The sequence below is a fragment of the Poromitra crassiceps genome (assembly GCF_964638095.1).
Source record: "Poromitra crassiceps genome assembly, chromosome: 9".
NCBI lineage: Eukaryota > Metazoa > Chordata > Actinopteri > Beryciformes > Melamphaidae > Poromitra > Poromitra crassiceps.
Genome location: NC_139630.1, coordinates 13,490,150 through 13,508,791, shown reverse-complemented (window position 1 = coordinate 13,508,791; position 18,642 = coordinate 13,490,150). Strand labels below are relative to the sequence as shown.

The window sequence follows — 18,642 nt, the reverse complement described above, 5'->3', positions numbered from 1 at the left end:
GTTTGTTTGTTTCAAGAACTTTGGCCGGCCACAGCTATGCCGTTTTACGTGCGATCGGGCTGAAACCGGATTTTGTAATTAGGTAATTGCCCCAATTACCTAATGATGATGTGATGTCATCAGTGATGTCATGTCATCTTTCCTGGCTGAGGCTATCCACCTTATTTTTGGCGGCCATTTTTGCCTGATCTGCCTGATGGGTGCTTCTTCCAGTGTGATCCTCCCAGCCTTGTTGCTGACAGCTTGACACCCGTCTGGGCGAACGGAGCAAATCACTAATCAGGTCCAGCTTGGCAAAAATCTCATCGATAAATATCCCTTTAAGAGCGCAGTGCATTCATGGGTAATCGCCTGCTGTGGCTAATATTAGCCGCTAGTTAGTTATGTTACATGGCAGTAAAACGCCACTGAATGACCAAATTGATATAACTTTTAACCATTTCGAGTAACACTGTTTCCATACGGATCACCAGCGTTAGTTTGTTGTTTATAACGTGGCTATATTGATAAAGTTTTCTATCTCGGATGCGTTATTTTGAATCGCACATAGGTTACGCACATAGGTTACGCCTGGCGCAACCTATGTGGGTTTCAGGACGAAACAGACTCGAGCCACTAACGTCATCTTAAGAGCACAATATTCCTGGAATGCAAGTTTAAATAAACAGTTATATGTCCTCTGCATTCTACATAAAATTAAGATATTACGGGTTGTTTTATTTTGTATGTTACATACTTATTGACCAAGTTATGTTCAATTCAGCCAGGGTACAAGAGACTAGGGATGCAGCGGTTTCCGGTTTGAAGGTATACCCCGGTTTGAAAAAGTCACGGTATCAAAACCACTAAGATTTGCCGTCATACCTTCTCCACGGTATCAGCTGTTTCCCCAAAACAACGTGCCGGTTGCTTGCAGAGTGCAGCTTACGTGGCCCCTCCCCCTTGCTGCATGCCTACCTAGACGCACAGTAGTGAGGAGCTGTGAGGAGCTGTGAGGAGCTGCCCTTGACTGTGTTTACAACCGTGTGTGTGATAAAGCAGGAGAACGCAAGGAAGGACCCCCCTGAACTTTCCCCCCATCTAAAAAGACGACGTCGGCTGTATGGGAATATTTCGGCTATTGTAAAATCACAGATGGCCATAGCCTCAACGCAAGACTCATCAGAATGACTGATGAGTCTCGCGTTGAGCCTAGGATGGCCAGGGCTTAGATCTGCGTGAGCACGACCCGTCGTTATTTGTCCAATTCAAGCTACATTAAAACGTTGTCTTGCTTCAACATACATCGCATTGGACATAAACTATTTCCACCCGCAGGTTTGAGGAGTAGCTAACAAACGTCAGATAAATGCTCTCTCTATGCTAACGTTACCTACTGAGGCAGCTAACATGGCTAATTAGCTAGCTAACACCAGCTATCTTTCTCCACTAACTAATGTTAACGTTAGTTGACTGAGCGAACGGCGCTGTACGTACAGCAGGTCGTTATCAAAATGTATTGCACTGAAGAGAAGTAACATTAGAGAATGACGAAAGACTCCTCCAACCTGTCAGTGGAAAAGTATGCACAAACTTTGTGTGTGTGAGTGAGAGAGAGACAGAAACAGGGACAGAGGCTGTGTGTGTGTGTGTGAGGAAACAATAATTGTGTCCAGTGTTCACCCATTACAAAAGAGAAGCGTGTATTTGATATTATTATGATGTTTTAGTTTCACATCAAATTAATTAGATTAAATCGTTTACATTTATAAGTAAGAACAGTACTATATTAACATAGTATAATAACAAACTATATTAACACATACTTGCCAGTTAACTGTAATTACAGTTGGAGGTTACATTAACATTTTTTCTCAGTCCACAATTCAGCAAACTGTTAAAAATAAAATAAATTTTGTTCATTGGCATTTTTTACACATAAAGGTCCGCAATACCGCGATACCGTGAAACCGTGGTATTTTTGTCCAAGGTTATCATACCGTCAAAAACTCATACCGTTGCATCCCTACAAGAGACTGAGTGTAGGTGGCCATCTTTTCAAATCAAGTAGAATACCATTTAGGAAATGGCAAGCTGCAACAATAAGTCACGTTAAACCGGACCTTGTACGCACAATTATTTTTTACAGTGGGGCATTCAAAAATAAGTTCAGTGATGATGTCATCAGTTATGATGTCATGAGTGATGTAATCAGTGATGATGTCATGTGATTGCATCCATAATGATGTCATCAGTGATGTCATAGGGCAGGAGTGGGCAAGCTGCATATGTATGCGAGCTGCAGGGTCAATTCTGCGAGCTGCAGGGCGGGCGGGCGAGCCCGCGCAGCGAGCGAGCCGAGGAATCGATATTTGTTCTATTTGTGTTTTTCTATTTCCTAGTTATTTATAATTATTTAATTCCCAGTGAAGTTTACAGTTTCAGTGCACTGATGTCATTTTGGACAATAAAGTTTATTGTTAAACTGTAAAATATCCTGCCTACATTACATTTCTCAAGTCATATCTTTGTCAAGTGTTTGATATTTGAGGGATCATTGCAAAAAATGTGTGTAATATAATACGTATATATAAAATATAAGAATATCGGCCGATATATCGATATCGGAATTGTTTTACTCCCCAATATCCCCAAAAATCCCCAAAAATCCAGCATCGGCCGGATTTTATACGGACACAACTTCCCGTTTCACAAAATAAAGAGACGCTGGTTCTCATGGATCAGCAGCACAACACACTCAGGAGTAGAGCTGGGTATTGGTTCAAATTTCAAGGATCGATTCGATTCCGATTCACAAGGTTGCGAATCGATTAATTTCGATTCGATTCGATTCCAATTCGATTAATTTCAATATCGATTTGGTTAGTGATACCAAAACGTGTTTTTTGAGCTGTACCCTGAATTACATGACTGTCCAGTTATGTAACACAGGGGTTCCCAACCTTTTTGCCCCAAGTAGATACATGGGGGGAAAAAGTTGTAAAAGTTGCACAACACACTCAGGAGAGCTGGTTCTCACGGATCAGCAGCACCACACACTCAGGAGAGCTGCTTCTCACGGATCAGCAGCACAACACACTCAGGAGAGCTGCTTCTCATGGATCAGCAGCACAACACACTCAGGAGAGCTGCTTCTCACGGATCAGCAGCACAACACACTCAGGAGAGCTGCTTCTCATGGATCAGCAGCACAACACACTCAGGAGAGCTGCTTCTCATGGATCAGCAGCACAACACACTCAGGAGAGCTGCTTCTCATGGATCAGCAGCACAACACACTCAGGAGAACATCATGGATCAGCAGCACAACACACTCAGGAGAACATGATGGATCAGCAGCACAACACACTCAGGAGAACATCATGGATCAGCAGCACAACACACTCAGGAGAACATCATGGATCAGCAGCACAACACACTCAGGAGAACATCATGGATCAGCAGCACAACACACTCAGGAGAACATCATGGATCAGCAGCACAACACACTCAGGAGAACATCATGGATCAGCAGCACCACACACTCAGGAGAACATTATCTCATTTACAAAGCCTGAAATGTGATTTGCAGAAAGCGAGTGCAGCACCCAGCCAGCGTCAAGGACAGTCTTTAAGTAGACACCATGTGACGGTGCCCTCCAGTGAAAAGTCTTTAAGTAGACACCATGTGATGGTGCCCTCCAGTGAAAGCCAAAAAAAGGCACGCAGACCTCAAATGAAATCAATGGGGGTCAGTCTGCGTGCTCGTGTCCCTCCAAAGACAACCAGCTGACTGTGAAGGCCTCACACTGTTCATGCCAAGGACTACCGCAGCATAGCCTACTGAGTTTACCCTTCCTTAAAGCTGATCTCACAATACGCTTTGATGCACCATCGATACGATGTCATCAATACAAAAAAAATGAAGAATCAAGATAGATATCAGCAAGAATCGCGATACTTTTTTCCACAATACTGTATAGATATTTCTGAAAAAGATAATGAAGATGATTGATTGGGTTAAAATGATTAATTTAACCCAATCAATCCTCTTCAATCGCCATATGGATTTTTTTTTTGCACAGGTGTGTGTTCAGTGACACAATAAGAATACTTTTTATTTCAGTGCGTTCAGTAAGACACTCAACACTCAATATAAAGCGATGTACATACATGTATTATTACACTACCTGGGTGGTACACAGGGTGTTGTATTTTTTAGCTCTATTTTTTAATTTTCAAGTATTGAGTATATACTAGTAGTACTAGTATCGAGTATTGCAATATATCGCAATATGAATATGTATTGTATCGCAATGTATCATGATACAATCGTATCGCGACGCCTGTATCGTGATACTTATCTTATCGTGAGGTCCCTACTACAGAGCACGCACACTGTCAGACCAGACAGAGCGGTGACTTCAGTGTCCACGTTCAAATCGAAAAAAACACCCATTTATGCGGGAAAATGCGACTAATCTAGATGAATAATTCGAGATGAATAATTCAAATCACTATAATGAATAAATGGAATATTAGATTATATTAGATTAGATTGTATTATGATATTGCGGCTGATCTGTCATATATTTGTTATCGCTATAATACTAACACTATCCCTATTTTATATTATTTCATTTTATTTGTACTTTATTATTATCATTTCTTTCTATTCTTTTTCTTTTTTCTCTCCGCCACACATGCCACACTCCTTGCCTCACACGCCAACCTATAATCTCCACTCAAGGACTCTCATATCATCACACACATCATTTGTAACTGCGTTATGTTATTGTCTGTATGTCTGTCTGTCAATTATGTCAATCTTATTCGTCTTTTATGCCACCTTGTTTTGTAATACTATTTCACCAATAAAAAAGTCGGAACGCAATTAGCGTTCATTCACACCATACGCCAAAGCCACGCTCAAGCCACGCTGAAGCCACGCTGAAGCCACACTGAAGCGATTGTTCAGGATTCTGTTCTATTTTCCAAGCGCGAAGCTGCCAGGCATGAAGTCAATGCAAGTTGTGGTGGGCGGGGGGGCAAGGCGCGCCGAGCGAGGCGCTGACGCTGAGGAAAAGAGCGCGCTTTCTCGTGTGACCGCTTTAGCGTGAGCTCAGCTTCGGCGTGGCTTTGGCGATATATGGTGTGAACAAAGGCGGAGTCTGCTGTAGATAGCAAGCGGTGTTTGAATGAGATGAGAGGAGAGTCAATGAGTCAATGAGGAACAATCAGCTGCTTTGTAGAGCGAGGTGAAGGAGAGGAGACAAAACAAGCAATAAATACTAATGACAGAGAGAGCCTCTCAGGGCACGTGACATTACCTACTTTCAGAGTGTGTGTGTGTGTGTGTGTGTGTGTGTGTGTGTGTGTGTGTGTGTGTGTGTGTGTGTGTGTGTGTGCGTGCGTGCGTGCGTGCGTGTGTGTGAGAGTGTGTGTGTGTGTGTGTGTGTGTGTGTGTGTGTGTGTGTGTGTGTGTGTGTGTGTGTGTGTGTGCGTGTGCGTGCGTGCGTGCGTGTGTGTGAGAGTGTGTGTGTGTGTGTGTGTGTGTGTGTGTGTGTGTGTGTGTGTGTGTGTGTGTGTGTGTGCGTGCGTGCGCGTGTGTGCACGTGTGTGTGTGCGCGCGTGTGTGTATTCCGGTGAGTGACCATCCAGGCCGCAGATGTACTGTGGTGGAACACACTGGGCAGGGATGCTACCTCGCTGTGATTGGACAGCCTTTGTGGGGCGTCCCTGAAGACACGCCCCCCCCTGAAGACACCCCCCCCTGAAGACACCCCCCCCCCTTCAGAGGAGAGATGACGGGGATGAAAGGGACCAGGAGAGGGGAGAGGGGAGTCCGCCTCTTTTGTTGTCCATCTGCTGTCTTAGCCGTTCCGCCGTGCTCCTGACAAGCTTAGCCCCCCTCCCCTGTCACAGGTGTAGGGCTATCTCCCCCCACCTCCTCCCTCCCCCTGCTGGGAGAGGGAGAAATCACCCCAGCTCCCCGGATCAAGAATGCCTGGGTCCACCACGCGTCTTCTGGTGACATAGAAAACACCACTACAAAGGTTCCAGTCTCTTTTTGGATTGGTTTGACTACGTGTAGTAGACCTGCTGTGATTGGTTTGACTATGTGTAGTAGACCTGCTGTGATTGGTTTGACTATGTGTAGTAGACCTGCTGTGATTGGTTTGACTACGTGTAGTAGACCTGCTGTGACGATGAGTGGCCACTTGTGCCGTTCTTCATCATGACCTCCGTCAAGGAGCTGAATATGTTTTCGGTGGCGTTTGTCCGGAAGATTTTCATGAAACTTGGGGGAAGCGTGACGGGGGGTACGGTGGCGCAGTGGTAAGCGCTGTCGCCTCACAGCTAGAAGGTCCTGGGTTCGATTCCCAGCTGGGACGCTGTGAGCGCTGAAGGAGTGTGTGCCCGTCCGCATGTCCTCGAGTGCCCGCCGCCCGGGTGGGGTCGTCAAAAAGGGCCTTTCTGTGTGGAGTTTGCGTGTTCTCCCCGTGCCCCCTGGGGGTTTCCTTCATATTGTAACCTCACACCAAAACATGCAATATCCTGGTTGCTGATGTGGTTCCTCCTCTGGTCGTTAGGGGCGCCTGTTCAGAGGGAGGGGAACTCGTTGGAATAGCGTGATCCTCCCACGTGCTATGTCCTACCGGTGAAGCTTCCCCTGTCAGGTGAAAAGAAGCGGCTGGCTAACTGCCCATGTCTTGGAGGAAGCATGGAGCCAGTTTTCGGCTCCCCCCAGATCGGCAGAGGGTGGAGTAGCAACCAGGATAAATAAATTAAAATGAGCACTAATGGGGGATAAAAATGGGATAAAAAAAATCGGGGGGAAAATAAAAATAAAATCAAAAACTTGGTGGAAGCGTGTAGTAGCATGGGCCAAGGAAGAACCCATTAAATATTGGCCCGGGTCCGATCTGATTCGGGTTAAGGGAGGGGGCGGGGCTAGGGGAAAGGGGGCGGGGCTAGGGATAGGAGGGTCGTAGAGAGTCGGCGTTCGAGGGGTGGGTGGGTACAGTGAGTGAGTGAGTGGGGGGGGGGGGGGGTTAGTGGGTCAGGGTTCTGATCCGACTCACATTATTTGCATATCATTAGCGGGCTGGAGTATTGGCCTTGGCAGAGGTCAGTAAATAGTAAATACAGTAAATACTAGGGCTGTGCCGATTCACTTATCTCCCGATTCGATACTATCACGATACTTTGGTGCCGATTCGATATATATTGCGATTCACGATTATTGCGATTCTACGATTATTGCGATTCGATATTACGATTTATTGCGATTTTTGTTTATTTTTTTCTTTTCTTTTTTCAGTTTGTTTGCTTTTTTACACTAGATTAGAACATGGGAAAAGTTGAATCATACACTAGAGACTGTATATTATATATCATGAGTAGGGCTGGGCGATATAGTTAAAAACAGGGGCGGACTGGGATCATAATTCAGGCTGGGCATTAGATACCAAGCAGGCCAGGCCGATATGGGCCAACGCGCGTGAAATTTGGGCCGTTTGAAGCCAGATTTGGGTCCAATTTTACAATGAGATGCACCCACTTTAACCCTGAAGTGTAATTATTACTTCAGACTAACTAATAAAGTAATAAAACCACTAGTAAACCAGTAGGCGGCGCCTGGCCTGCTGTTCAGTGAGTGGCCTGACTGCAAGCACCCAAAAAAAAAATTTTTTTTTTTTTTTTTTTTTTTTTTTTTTTTTTTTTTTTTTTAATTTGCGATTATCGATTCTGGAATAAAAGATCGATCCAAAAAATCGTGACATTAAAAATCGCGATACTTAGGTGAATCGATTTTTTCCCCCACCCCTAGTAAATACTGTCCATCATCAACCAAAGTTGGCAACCGTCTCCCAGATGCCTTGGAGAAATGATTTCAGTGAGTGTATCAAATCCTTTTTGGGTCTGAGTTTTCAATATAAAACTTGGTGAAATTATTTCTGTGAGTGTATTAGTACTTTTTGAACATTTTCAGCACATTTTAACAAACCGTGATAATACGATAACCGTGATCATTTTGGTCACGATAATCATGATGTGAAATTTTCATACCGTTACATCTCTAGCAGGGACCAAAACTAGCACGACTCAACACCGACTCAACCCCAACTCAACCCCAACTCAACCCCAACTCAACCCCAACTCAACCCGGGCTGGCCATGTTTTTGATCGGTGGAATGAGACAAAAAAGCGAGACGAGCTGGGCGGGGCCGCGCTGATACCAGCGGTGGAAATGGGCCATTAGACTCTTGGGCTGAGGAGTGAGTGATCTTCTAGGCCATGGTTTTCTGGCTGCTCATTGGCTCTGGGGGCCATGGTTTTCTGGCTGCTCATTGGCTCTGGGGGCCATGGTTTTCTGGCTGCTCATTGGCTCTGGGGGCCATGGTTTTCTGGCTGCTCATTGGCTCTGGGGGCCATGGTTTTCTTGCTGCTCATTGGCTCTGGGGGCCATGTAGAGATGTAACGGAATGGAAATTTCACATCACGATGATCATGTCCAAAATTATCACGGTTACTGTATTATCACGGTATTCGTAAGAAATTGCTGAAACTGTTCAAAAGGTACTGAGAGACTCACTGAAATCATTTTCCAAAGTTTTATATTTGCAAACTCAGACCCAAAAAGGATTGATGCACTCACTGAAATCATTTCTCCAAGGCTGCACGTCTGCATCTGGGAGACGGTTGCCAACTTTGGTTGATGATGGACAGTATTTACTAGGGGTGCACCGATCGATCGGCACGCAATCTGTATCGGCCGATTTGGACCTCAAATATGTGATCTGCTGCTGCAGATATTCCTTTAATGTTGCCGATCGCATAGCCGATCATGCTGCACGTGAGAAACATGAGGCAGCCCATTTTCATGTCTTCAATGTCCATCGTTTAACTTTCATATTGTGCTCTAACGTTTATATCATTGTGTTGCAAAGCACACGCTTTGCTTTCGTCAGCCGTACTTTCCGTACTATAAGGCGCAGCAGCTAAATTGAATGATTGTTACAAGCCGCACTGGACTAAGCCGCAGGTGTTTTAATGTTTAAAACTGGTCAGGAGGAGGCGTAGCGCCTGCCTGTAACAGAGATCTCCGTGTCTTATCAGCGGAGACCGTTTTGAGTCCGATGAACAAATCAATCAAAAACACTTCACTACGTCCAACATAGGCTACAAGATTCGTTTCATTCCATTGAATTTGGCAGCGCGGGGCCGCGGACGAAACATGGGTGGAACGAAACATGCAAATTACATGTTTTGCATCCTCATCGTCGTAACACAGCCAGTTCTCCATCTTTTGAAGCATGATGTTAGATTACAACGAGCTAGTTGTGTGGCTTAGCCTTCCAAAATGTTGCCGTTAAGTTTTTAGAATGTAATACATAGAATTGGGAACGTTACATTCAATTTCATTCAGACTGTGTTTCTGGCTCAATCGCCGACTTTTTTCCCCCGGAGCGAGGGAGGGTGAGAGGAGGGAGGGTGTTTTACAGTAGTGGCTGATAGAGCGTAGTGGCACAGTGCTCCAATCAGGTCGCGAGGCACATTTTTTGCAACATCATCCAATCAGGGTCTCGCTCTCGTAATGTCTGTCTTACTCTCGTTCTGTCTCTCGTACCAAAATCCATAGATTTAGGAGGTCCCCTAGTGGCCGTTAGCTGTAAAAATCCATAGATAAGCCGCACCGTTATATAAGCCGCATTTTATATGTAAAATGGAAACTGTTCTATAATAGACTGCTATAAACAAAATAAATATATAAATATATATATATATATATATATATATATATATATATATATATCGGTGATCGGTAATCGGTAATCGGTCGATGATCGGTTGGGCAGATATTTATCATAGGTGATCGGCAATCGGTGATCGGTGGCAAAAAACGTGATCGGTGCACCCCTAGTATTTACCATGTTTTTCAAAGCACTGTAATCACGGTAACACGGTAATCACGGTAACACGGTTTTAATGATAATGACAATTTGAAACGGTACCGTTATCGTAAGGAATTTGATCATGGTTATCATTAAAACCGGTTATCGTTACATCCCTAGGGCCATGGCTTTCTGGCTGCTCATTGGCTCTGCGGGCCTGGTTTTCTGACTGTTCATTGGCTCTGGGGGGGCCATAGTTTTCTGGCTGCTGATTGGCTCTGGGGGCCTGGTTCAGCTACAGGGTAGGTGGAAGTGAAAGGAGAGCAGAAGGTTTTTCTGCCTCGTATCGAACTTTTCACCGCGCCCTCCAAATCTTTCCATCGCCTCCTTCCCTTTATACTTAATATATATATATATATATATATATATATATATATATATATATATATATATATATATATATATATATATATATATATATATATACTACTATACTACTAAGCCCTCATTTCATACTGTCACTTAGCCTATCTGCTGCCCCAAATTCTCTGACCTCAACTACATACCCCAGCACAGCACACACACACACAGGCATGCGTACGCGCGCACGCACACACACACACACACACAGACACACACACACACACACACACACACACAGACACAGACACAGACACAGACACACACACACACACACACACACACACACACACACACACACACACACACACACACACACACACACACCTTATTCACACATTCTCTCAGGTCTCCTTGGCCTGTCATTCTGTTGCTTGGCGCAGTAGGTAGGACAGTCTGCTCACTCAGACTTTTACATGCAGACAGTTCAACATGGACCTCGCCTCCCTCCTCAGACTTTGTTACGTACTTTATATATCTATCGTCGACAACTCGAGCAGTAAGGATGCCGGTTCATTTTCTATCATTCAGTTTCATTGCTATGTACGTTTATGTGTTTCTACTGTGCTCACCCTTTTTTTAATAATCCCCCAAAAATGTAATAGTGATTCACCGGAATACATATGAGTCTTTTTGTTAAATAATTTTTTAAATGAATATAATTGCAGTGAAAATGGCAGACTAATTACTAATTGTACTACTAGACAGTGACTTAAGTGTTGCATTACCACCACCTAACTGATTCTTAAACTCCCCCAAAAAAGTTCGGAAACGTTATTTCGGTCGATTATTTTTAATAATAATAATAATAATAATCCCCTTTAACACGTTCACTGCCAATGACGTGTTTTTACGTCAAACAAAATCCAACCGTTCACTGCCAATGACGTGTTTTTACGTCGATTTTGTTTTTTTGACGGTGGGATGTGCATCTAACCCTTTTACATCTCTTATATAAGTATTGGACGTGTACAACGTGTACAACCCATTCCACTGACCCACTAAGTGGCGACAGTGCTTTCCTGACTAGAGGAAGGCAAGCAAAAAGCAGTGTGACGAAGCCATCCTCATGAAAATGGATTGGCGAAAACGCTTTCGTTTTCGCGCTGATTGCTGGCGGTGCGGGATTGCAAATTTGCATAATAGATTACGGGTGGAACACACTTTGAAACACGCAGCATAAATATGACCAGAATCGCAAAAGCTTCATCAAAGCTCTCAACCAAAACTCCAAGAAGCGAGCGAGTCCATCCAGACTTCCTCAAAGAGCGGCCGCGCAGACAGGCACAGCAGCAGCAAAGCAATGAGACTGGTGACGCGAGGTTACAGCAGCAGCAACGAGCTTGTGACACGGCCGCTGCAGCCAAGAAGACACACACGGAGGGAGGAGTTGGAAGCAGAGGGGGGTTTCCTGCTGTTATGGAGGAAATTACTGTTCAAAACTATTGTTTAGATGTCTGACGTCTTACTGATGCCAAAAATGAATGGTTAAAGTGACTGTTCTATCGAATTTCACAAAAAGCCGTTTATCTCAGAATATTTTTTCTGACGCTGAAACCATGCTGTATTCAACTGCTAATGCTTACATAGCTACTAACTCTACAAACTAACTCTTTTAGACAGAGAAAGCACACATTCTATTAGTTCTTTTGAGATATTGTGTGTTCACAAAATCTTAGCAGAAAAGAATCCTCGGGTCTTGAAAGATGAGCCAGAATCCTCAAAAAAACCCTCTGGCAGAACCTACCTACAGTAAAAAAAAAACGGCTGGCAGTGAATGTGTTAATAATACCAATTGGTATTGTATTTTATACCGTTGGAAAGCCTGATTAGTCACCTTTACAACGAGGTACAACCTGTAAGGATCGTGCATTTGTGGAATGAGCAACACAGCTAAACGTGTGGGTAGCGCCCCAAAAAAATGTGAAAAAATCCCCTGCAATATTCTTCTGTTGGTATTCACTCTTGTTTTGAGTTGCTTGGTGGATTGGATGATTGGTAATAAGGACAAAACAACACATATTGGCCATTTTTACACTTTATTCATTTGACACTGTCAGGGACCTCAGTAGCGTGTGGAAGATCCAAACGCAGCCACAACAGCTTTGCACCTTGGCACCGCAAATTAGGTGCCAATCAGGTGCCAATCACATACTTGTGACTGGCACACACCTGCCAGCACTTGAAGCTCAAAACCCCCTTGTAAAGGTGACTAATCAGGCTTTCCAACGGTATAAAATACAATACCAATTGGTATTATTAAAGGGGAGAAATAATCGAACAAAATAACGTTTCCGAACTTTTTTTGAGGAGTTTATATTAAAGCTACATAGCAATCAATATAGTCAATATGGATTAATTCCTTATATATCCATGAACGAATGGGCCTGTGGGACATGAGGAGTGATGATTAGTTGGGGTTAGGTGGTTCATTCTAGCAAAAAAAATACATCTCTGCATTATGAACGAATATTCGAGGCCAGCCAGGAGGTGGAAATGCACGAAAAAAGAATCTAAAAAAAAATGCATTTGTCCGTTGGTGAATAATACCGTTATGTAATTTGCAATTAATTATTAGTTAATTAGCCTATTGCAGACAGCTCACATTGTTTACGGTTGGATATGTGGGCTGTGAACATTTTTGAGATGTTCAAGTGGTGCCATGAGTCAGAAAAGGTTTGGAACCACTGTCCTAAACAAATCAAAACAAAAATGTACACAATTATTTCAGCTCGAATAAGCGGATTGAAAAATGAACAGTGACCTGGTGGTAAAGCACTCACTACTGAAGAGATGCTTGAGATGGGTGTGTGTGTGGTGGTGTAGGGGGATAGTGTGATTGGCAGAGAGAGAAGTGTGGGGGTGGGGGTGGTGTAGGGGGATAGTGTGATTGGCAGAGAGAGAAGTGTGGGGGTGGGGGTGGTGTAGGGGCATAGTGTGATTGGCAGAGAGAGAAGTGTGGGGGTGGGGGTGGTGTAGGGGGATAGTGTGATTGGCAGAGAGAGAAGTGTGGGGGTGGGGGTGGTGTAGGGGCATAGTGTGATTGGCAGAGAGAGGAGTGTGGGGGTGGGGGTGGTGTAGGGGGATAGTGTGATTGGCAGAGAGAGAAGTGTGGGTGGCTGTATGTATGCAGTGAGTCAGTGGGTACAGCTAGAGGAAGACCACGGCTCAACACAAACCTGAGAGGGGGACTCTGGAAGGAAGGAAGGAACCCTTAATGCCACAGAACAGAAGAAACTGAGGCGGTCTACAGCAGTGGACTGGACCTTCACTGCTGGAAATCACTGTCAGAGACCTGTCTAGTCGGACATCTTCCAGATCTTCTGAGTGATGTGGAATTTCGACGAAAAGTCGAATTTGGCCCAGCGAATTTTCGAACAGTGTTTTTGCTAGAAATGCCCATCCCTACTGTATATATGTCTGTATTTGTTAACAGACCTGCCAACCTTGGCAAAATAGTTTGACACACCGGTGCCGCAGCAGCATGGCATCACATCACATGACGCGCTGCAGTGCTGCAGTGGTAAATCCTTGCCTATCACTTTGGGATGTAGCAGCCACTGTGGCTGGGGCACGCCAAAGTCAGCTTCCCCTTGTGAGTGATGGGTTCTGTGTCAATCTAATTCCAATCCTGCTCCAGTTGCTGCACAAATCACTTAAGAGTTTACGCATGGAAAAAACACCTACTGTCAATGTAGAGTAGGGCTGTCACTTTTTCCCAAAATAAAGTTCGAACGAACTTTAATTGCCCGCAAGATGTTCGAATTCGAATTGGTTAATAAAAAAATAAAAATAAAAAATAAAATGCAGGCCAGGCCACCGGGCATCGGCCTGACGTGTTAGCTTGGACGTTCACAGTCACAACACTGCCTCACAAACTTGGCTGCATCCAACTCGAGACAACTTTTCAGACCCTGGAGACAATCTTTCTCAGAAGGGACTAACGCGACAAATCTGGAGACTTTTTCTGACATGGGATTAACATTACCAGCAAGCAGCAGTTGGTTAATTTTGGTTAATTAAAAAAATAATAATAATAATAATAATAATAATAATAATAATAATAATAATAATAATAATAATAATAATAATAATAATAATAATAATAATAAAAAAATCGAACAGGTCAATTATACATTCGAACATGCCCTCCTCCCCCACATTCGAAGTTGAATTCGAATTTCGAATAAAAAGTGACAGCCCTAATGTAGAGGAGCATTCCTCCAAGCTCGTGCTGATTATCCAGTCTTTCTACCTCGATGGCAACAAGGACAGTACAAGAGTCATGGTCGTCAGTTGGGGATGCATTGTCCAGGTGTGGTGGCACACACTCCAAATTTGATCTGGTACCTTGCTTTTTTTAGAACAAGTGAAAACTGGCAGATATACACAGTATTTGGAAAGCCATACTGTGTCTACTTAAAATAATCATATCAGAAGAGACCAAGACCAATTTCCCTCGAAGCGGTTGTATTGTGATAGAACTTTGTAATTATATATCGCACATTCAATATCTTGTCTTACATCAGTCATTGCTCCACTTTGCCCTCGGAAGTGTCATCAATATGAGTTGCTATCGCAATTTGACTTGTGCAGGGAGTCTGTGATGACACACATAAGACTGCATATTTCCATGTAGTGTTATATGTAGGTCATATGTCCTGGACCTGGATTTCAGACATTCTGAGTAGGGATACGTTCACAATCTGCATTCCCAAAGGGTTTTGCCTAAATGAGATTCTGCAACATTCATTCATCTAGCTAGGGGACTAACGTCACATCAGGGGCCACTGGAGCCCACTGCCAAGACCCCTGAGTGAGAAAGTAGACCAAGTAGACTGTCTCTGCACACAGAGAAACCACACACCAGGCAGACTGTCTGTGCACACAGAGAAACCACACACCAGGCAGACTGTCTCTGCACACAGAGAAACCACACACCAGGCAGACTGTCTGTGCACACAGAGAAACCACACACCAGGCAGACTGTCTCTGCACACAGAGAAACCACACACCAGGCAGACTGTCTGTGCACACAGAGAAACCACACACCAGGCAGACTGTCTCTGCACACAGAGAAACCACACACCAGGCAGACTGTCTCTGCACACAGAGAAACCACACACCAGGCAGACTGTCTCTGCACACAGAGAAACCACACACCAGGCAGACTGCCTCTGTCTGCACACAGAGAAACCACACACCATGCAGACTGTCTCTGCACACAGAGAAACCACACACCAGGCAGACTGCCTCTGTCTGCACACAGAGAAACAACACACCAGGCAGACTGCCTCTGCACACAGAGAAAACACACACCAGGCAGACTGTCTCTGCAGACAGAGAAACCACACACCAGGCAGACTGCCTCTGCACACAGAGAAACCACACACCAGGCAGACTGCCTCTGCACACAGAGAAACCACACACCAGGCAGACTGCCTCTGCACACAGAGAAACCACACACCAGGCAGACTGTTTCTGCACACAGAGAAACCACAGACCAGGCAGACTGTTTCTGCACACAGAGAAACAACACACCAGGCAGACTGCCTCTGCACACAGAGAAACCACAGACCAGGCAGACTGTTTCTGCACACAGAGAAACAACACACCAGGCAGACTGCCTATGCACAGAGAAACCAGACATCAGGCAGACTGTCTCTGCAGACAGAGAAACCACACACCAGGCAGACTGTCTCTGCACACAGAGAAACCACACACCAGGCAGACTGCCTCTGCACACAGATAAACCACAGACCAGGCAGACTGTTTCTGCACACAGAGAAACCACACACCAGGCAAACTGCCTCTGCACACAGAGAAACCACACACCAGGCAGACTGTCTCTGCAGACAGAGAAACCACACACCAGGCAGACTGTCTCTGCACACAGAGAAACCACACACCAGGCAGACTGTCTCTGCACACAGAGAAACCACACACCAGGCAGACTGTCTGTGCACACAGAGAAACCACACACCAGGCAGACTGTTTCTGCACACAGAGAAACAACACACCAGGCAGACTGCCTCTGCACAGAGAAACCAGACACCAGGCAGACTGTCTCTGCAGACAGAGAAACCACACACCAGGCAGACTGTCTCTGCACACAGAGAACCCACACACCAGGCAGACTGTCTCTGCACACAGAGAAACCACACACCAGGCAGTCTGTCTCTGCACACACAGAGAAACCACACACCAGGCAGTCTGCCTCTGTCTGCACACAGAGAAACCACACACCAGGCAGACTGTCTCTGCACACAGAGAAACCACACACCAGGCAGTCTGTCTCTGCACACACAGATAAACCACACACCAGGCAGTCTGCCTCTGTCTGCACACAGAGAAACCACACACCAGGCAGACTGTCTCTGCACACAGAGAAACCACACACCAGGCAGACTGTCTCTGCACACAGAGAAACAACACACCAGGCAGACTGTTTCTGCACACAGAGAAACCACACACCAGACAGACTGCCTCTGCACACAGATAAACCACAGACCAGGCAGACTGTTTCTGCACACAGAGAAACCACACACCAGGCAGACTGTCTCTGCACACAGAGAAACCACACACCAGGCAGACTGTCTCTGCACACAGAGAAACCACACACCAGGCAGACTGTCTCTGCACACAGAGAAACCACACACCAGGCAGACTGTCTGTGCACACAGAGAAACCACACACCAGGCAGACTGTCTGTGCACACAGAGAAACCACAGACCAGGCAGACTGTTTCTGCACACAGAGAAACAACACACCAGGCAGACTGCCTCTGCACAGAGAAACCAGACACCAGGCAGACTGTCTCTGCAGACAGAGAAACCACACACCAGGCAGACTGTCTGTGCACACAGAGAAACCACAGACCAGGCAGACTGCCTCTGCACACAGAGAAACCACACACCAGGCAGTCTGCCTCTGCACACAGAGAAACCACACACCAGGCAGACTGTCTCTGCACACAGAGAAACCACACACCAGGCAGACTGTCTCTGCACACAGAGAAACAACACACCAGGCAGACTGTCTCTGCACACAGAGAAACAACACACCAGGCAGACTGTCTGTGCACACAGAGAAACAACACACCAGGCAGACTGTCTCTGCACACAGAGAAACAACACACCAGGCAGACTGTGTCTGCACACAGAGAAACCACACACCAGGCAGACTGTCTCTGAGTCTGCACACAGAGAAACAACACACCAGGCAGACTGGCTGTCAGTGCTCCCTCCTTGGCGTGTGACTTTCCTGCACGTCACACTGCCAGCCCGTGTTATTAAACCTCCCCACACTAATGTAAAGCATGTGCTGATGGTGATGCTGGACCAAAGCCTGTGAAGCTAGCTAACGTTAGCATGCTAGGCTAAAGCTCAGAGCCGGGCTGAGGTTTCACTCACTCAGTAGCTACTGTTGGAGAACCGTATATGAAAACACGCGTGAGAGAGAGAGAAACAGCAATTGTTGCTGCCAATGTCCGTGTTTTAAGGTCAGCTAGCCCCTCATGCTCTGCTAGCTAGCTGCTAATGAATGGGGGGGGTTGGGCTAGCACACAGCAGCAGCAGCAGCATCCTGCAGCCACAGTCACAATATCACGCAAAGGAGCTAATATAACGTTATTTGACTCACCTGGTTATAGAGCACCCTGAACGGCTTCAGATAGTTGGAGTTGGTGCATGGGACGACTTCAATATTGTTAATCTGCTCCATCTTTTACACACTCTCTGGGCTAGATTGGTGGCTCACCGATGCTGCTCTCACCGCACACACACACACACACTGACAACAACTCCAGCGAGCAAATGCAGTGATGGAATGCCTACGGAAGCCCGTAAAGGACACACGATTTCACTTTCACCGTGCAGTTCACTAGTTCACAGGTGCCCCGGCGCATGATGGGAGTAACAGAAGAGAAGTGTCTGTTAGATAAAAGGAAGGACTGAATGTTGACGCCTTCACTTGAAGCCGAGATGTCTGTGGACTGATCAGCTTCGCCACATTCTATTTCAATATGTGTTTTTTTTTTCCCAACCACAATGTATGCTGTAGTTTCCTTGGTAGCAGCCAGGTGCTGTCTGTGGTGCTGAAAGTGGTTCCAGGACAACTTGGCATTGAACTTAAAAACAAAGTTTACATCCATACTTAGGCTAAATATAACGCCGTTGCACTTGCTATAACCTGGTAGCCATATTATTATGGAACATAATCTTTAAATAAATAAATAAAGTCAATTTCAATTCAATTCAATTCATTCCAATTGTTAGCAAACCACTGTCACTTAAAAACATATATAAGCTGCCAGCTTTTGTATCAAAAGATCAGTCAATGTGAA

General features: G+C 45.2%; 1 protein-coding gene across 1 annotated transcript in view; it reads right to left on the bottom strand.

Moving 5' to 3' along the window:
* The window catches only part of nudt14 (nudix (nucleoside diphosphate linked moiety X)-type motif 14), a gene marked incomplete at its 3' end in the record, with an annotated part of 87,935 nt that extends 69,870 nt beyond the window's left edge, over positions 1–18,065 (bottom strand). The window contains exon 1 of the mRNA XM_083643111.1: positions 17,940–18,065. Within this exon, the coding sequence (XP_083499237.1) occupies positions 17,940–18,020 (81 nt within the window). The 5' untranslated portion in view covers positions 18,021–18,065. The remainder of the gene's footprint in view (positions 1–17,939) is intronic.
* Between the last annotated feature and the right edge of the window lie 577 nt (positions 18,066–18,642).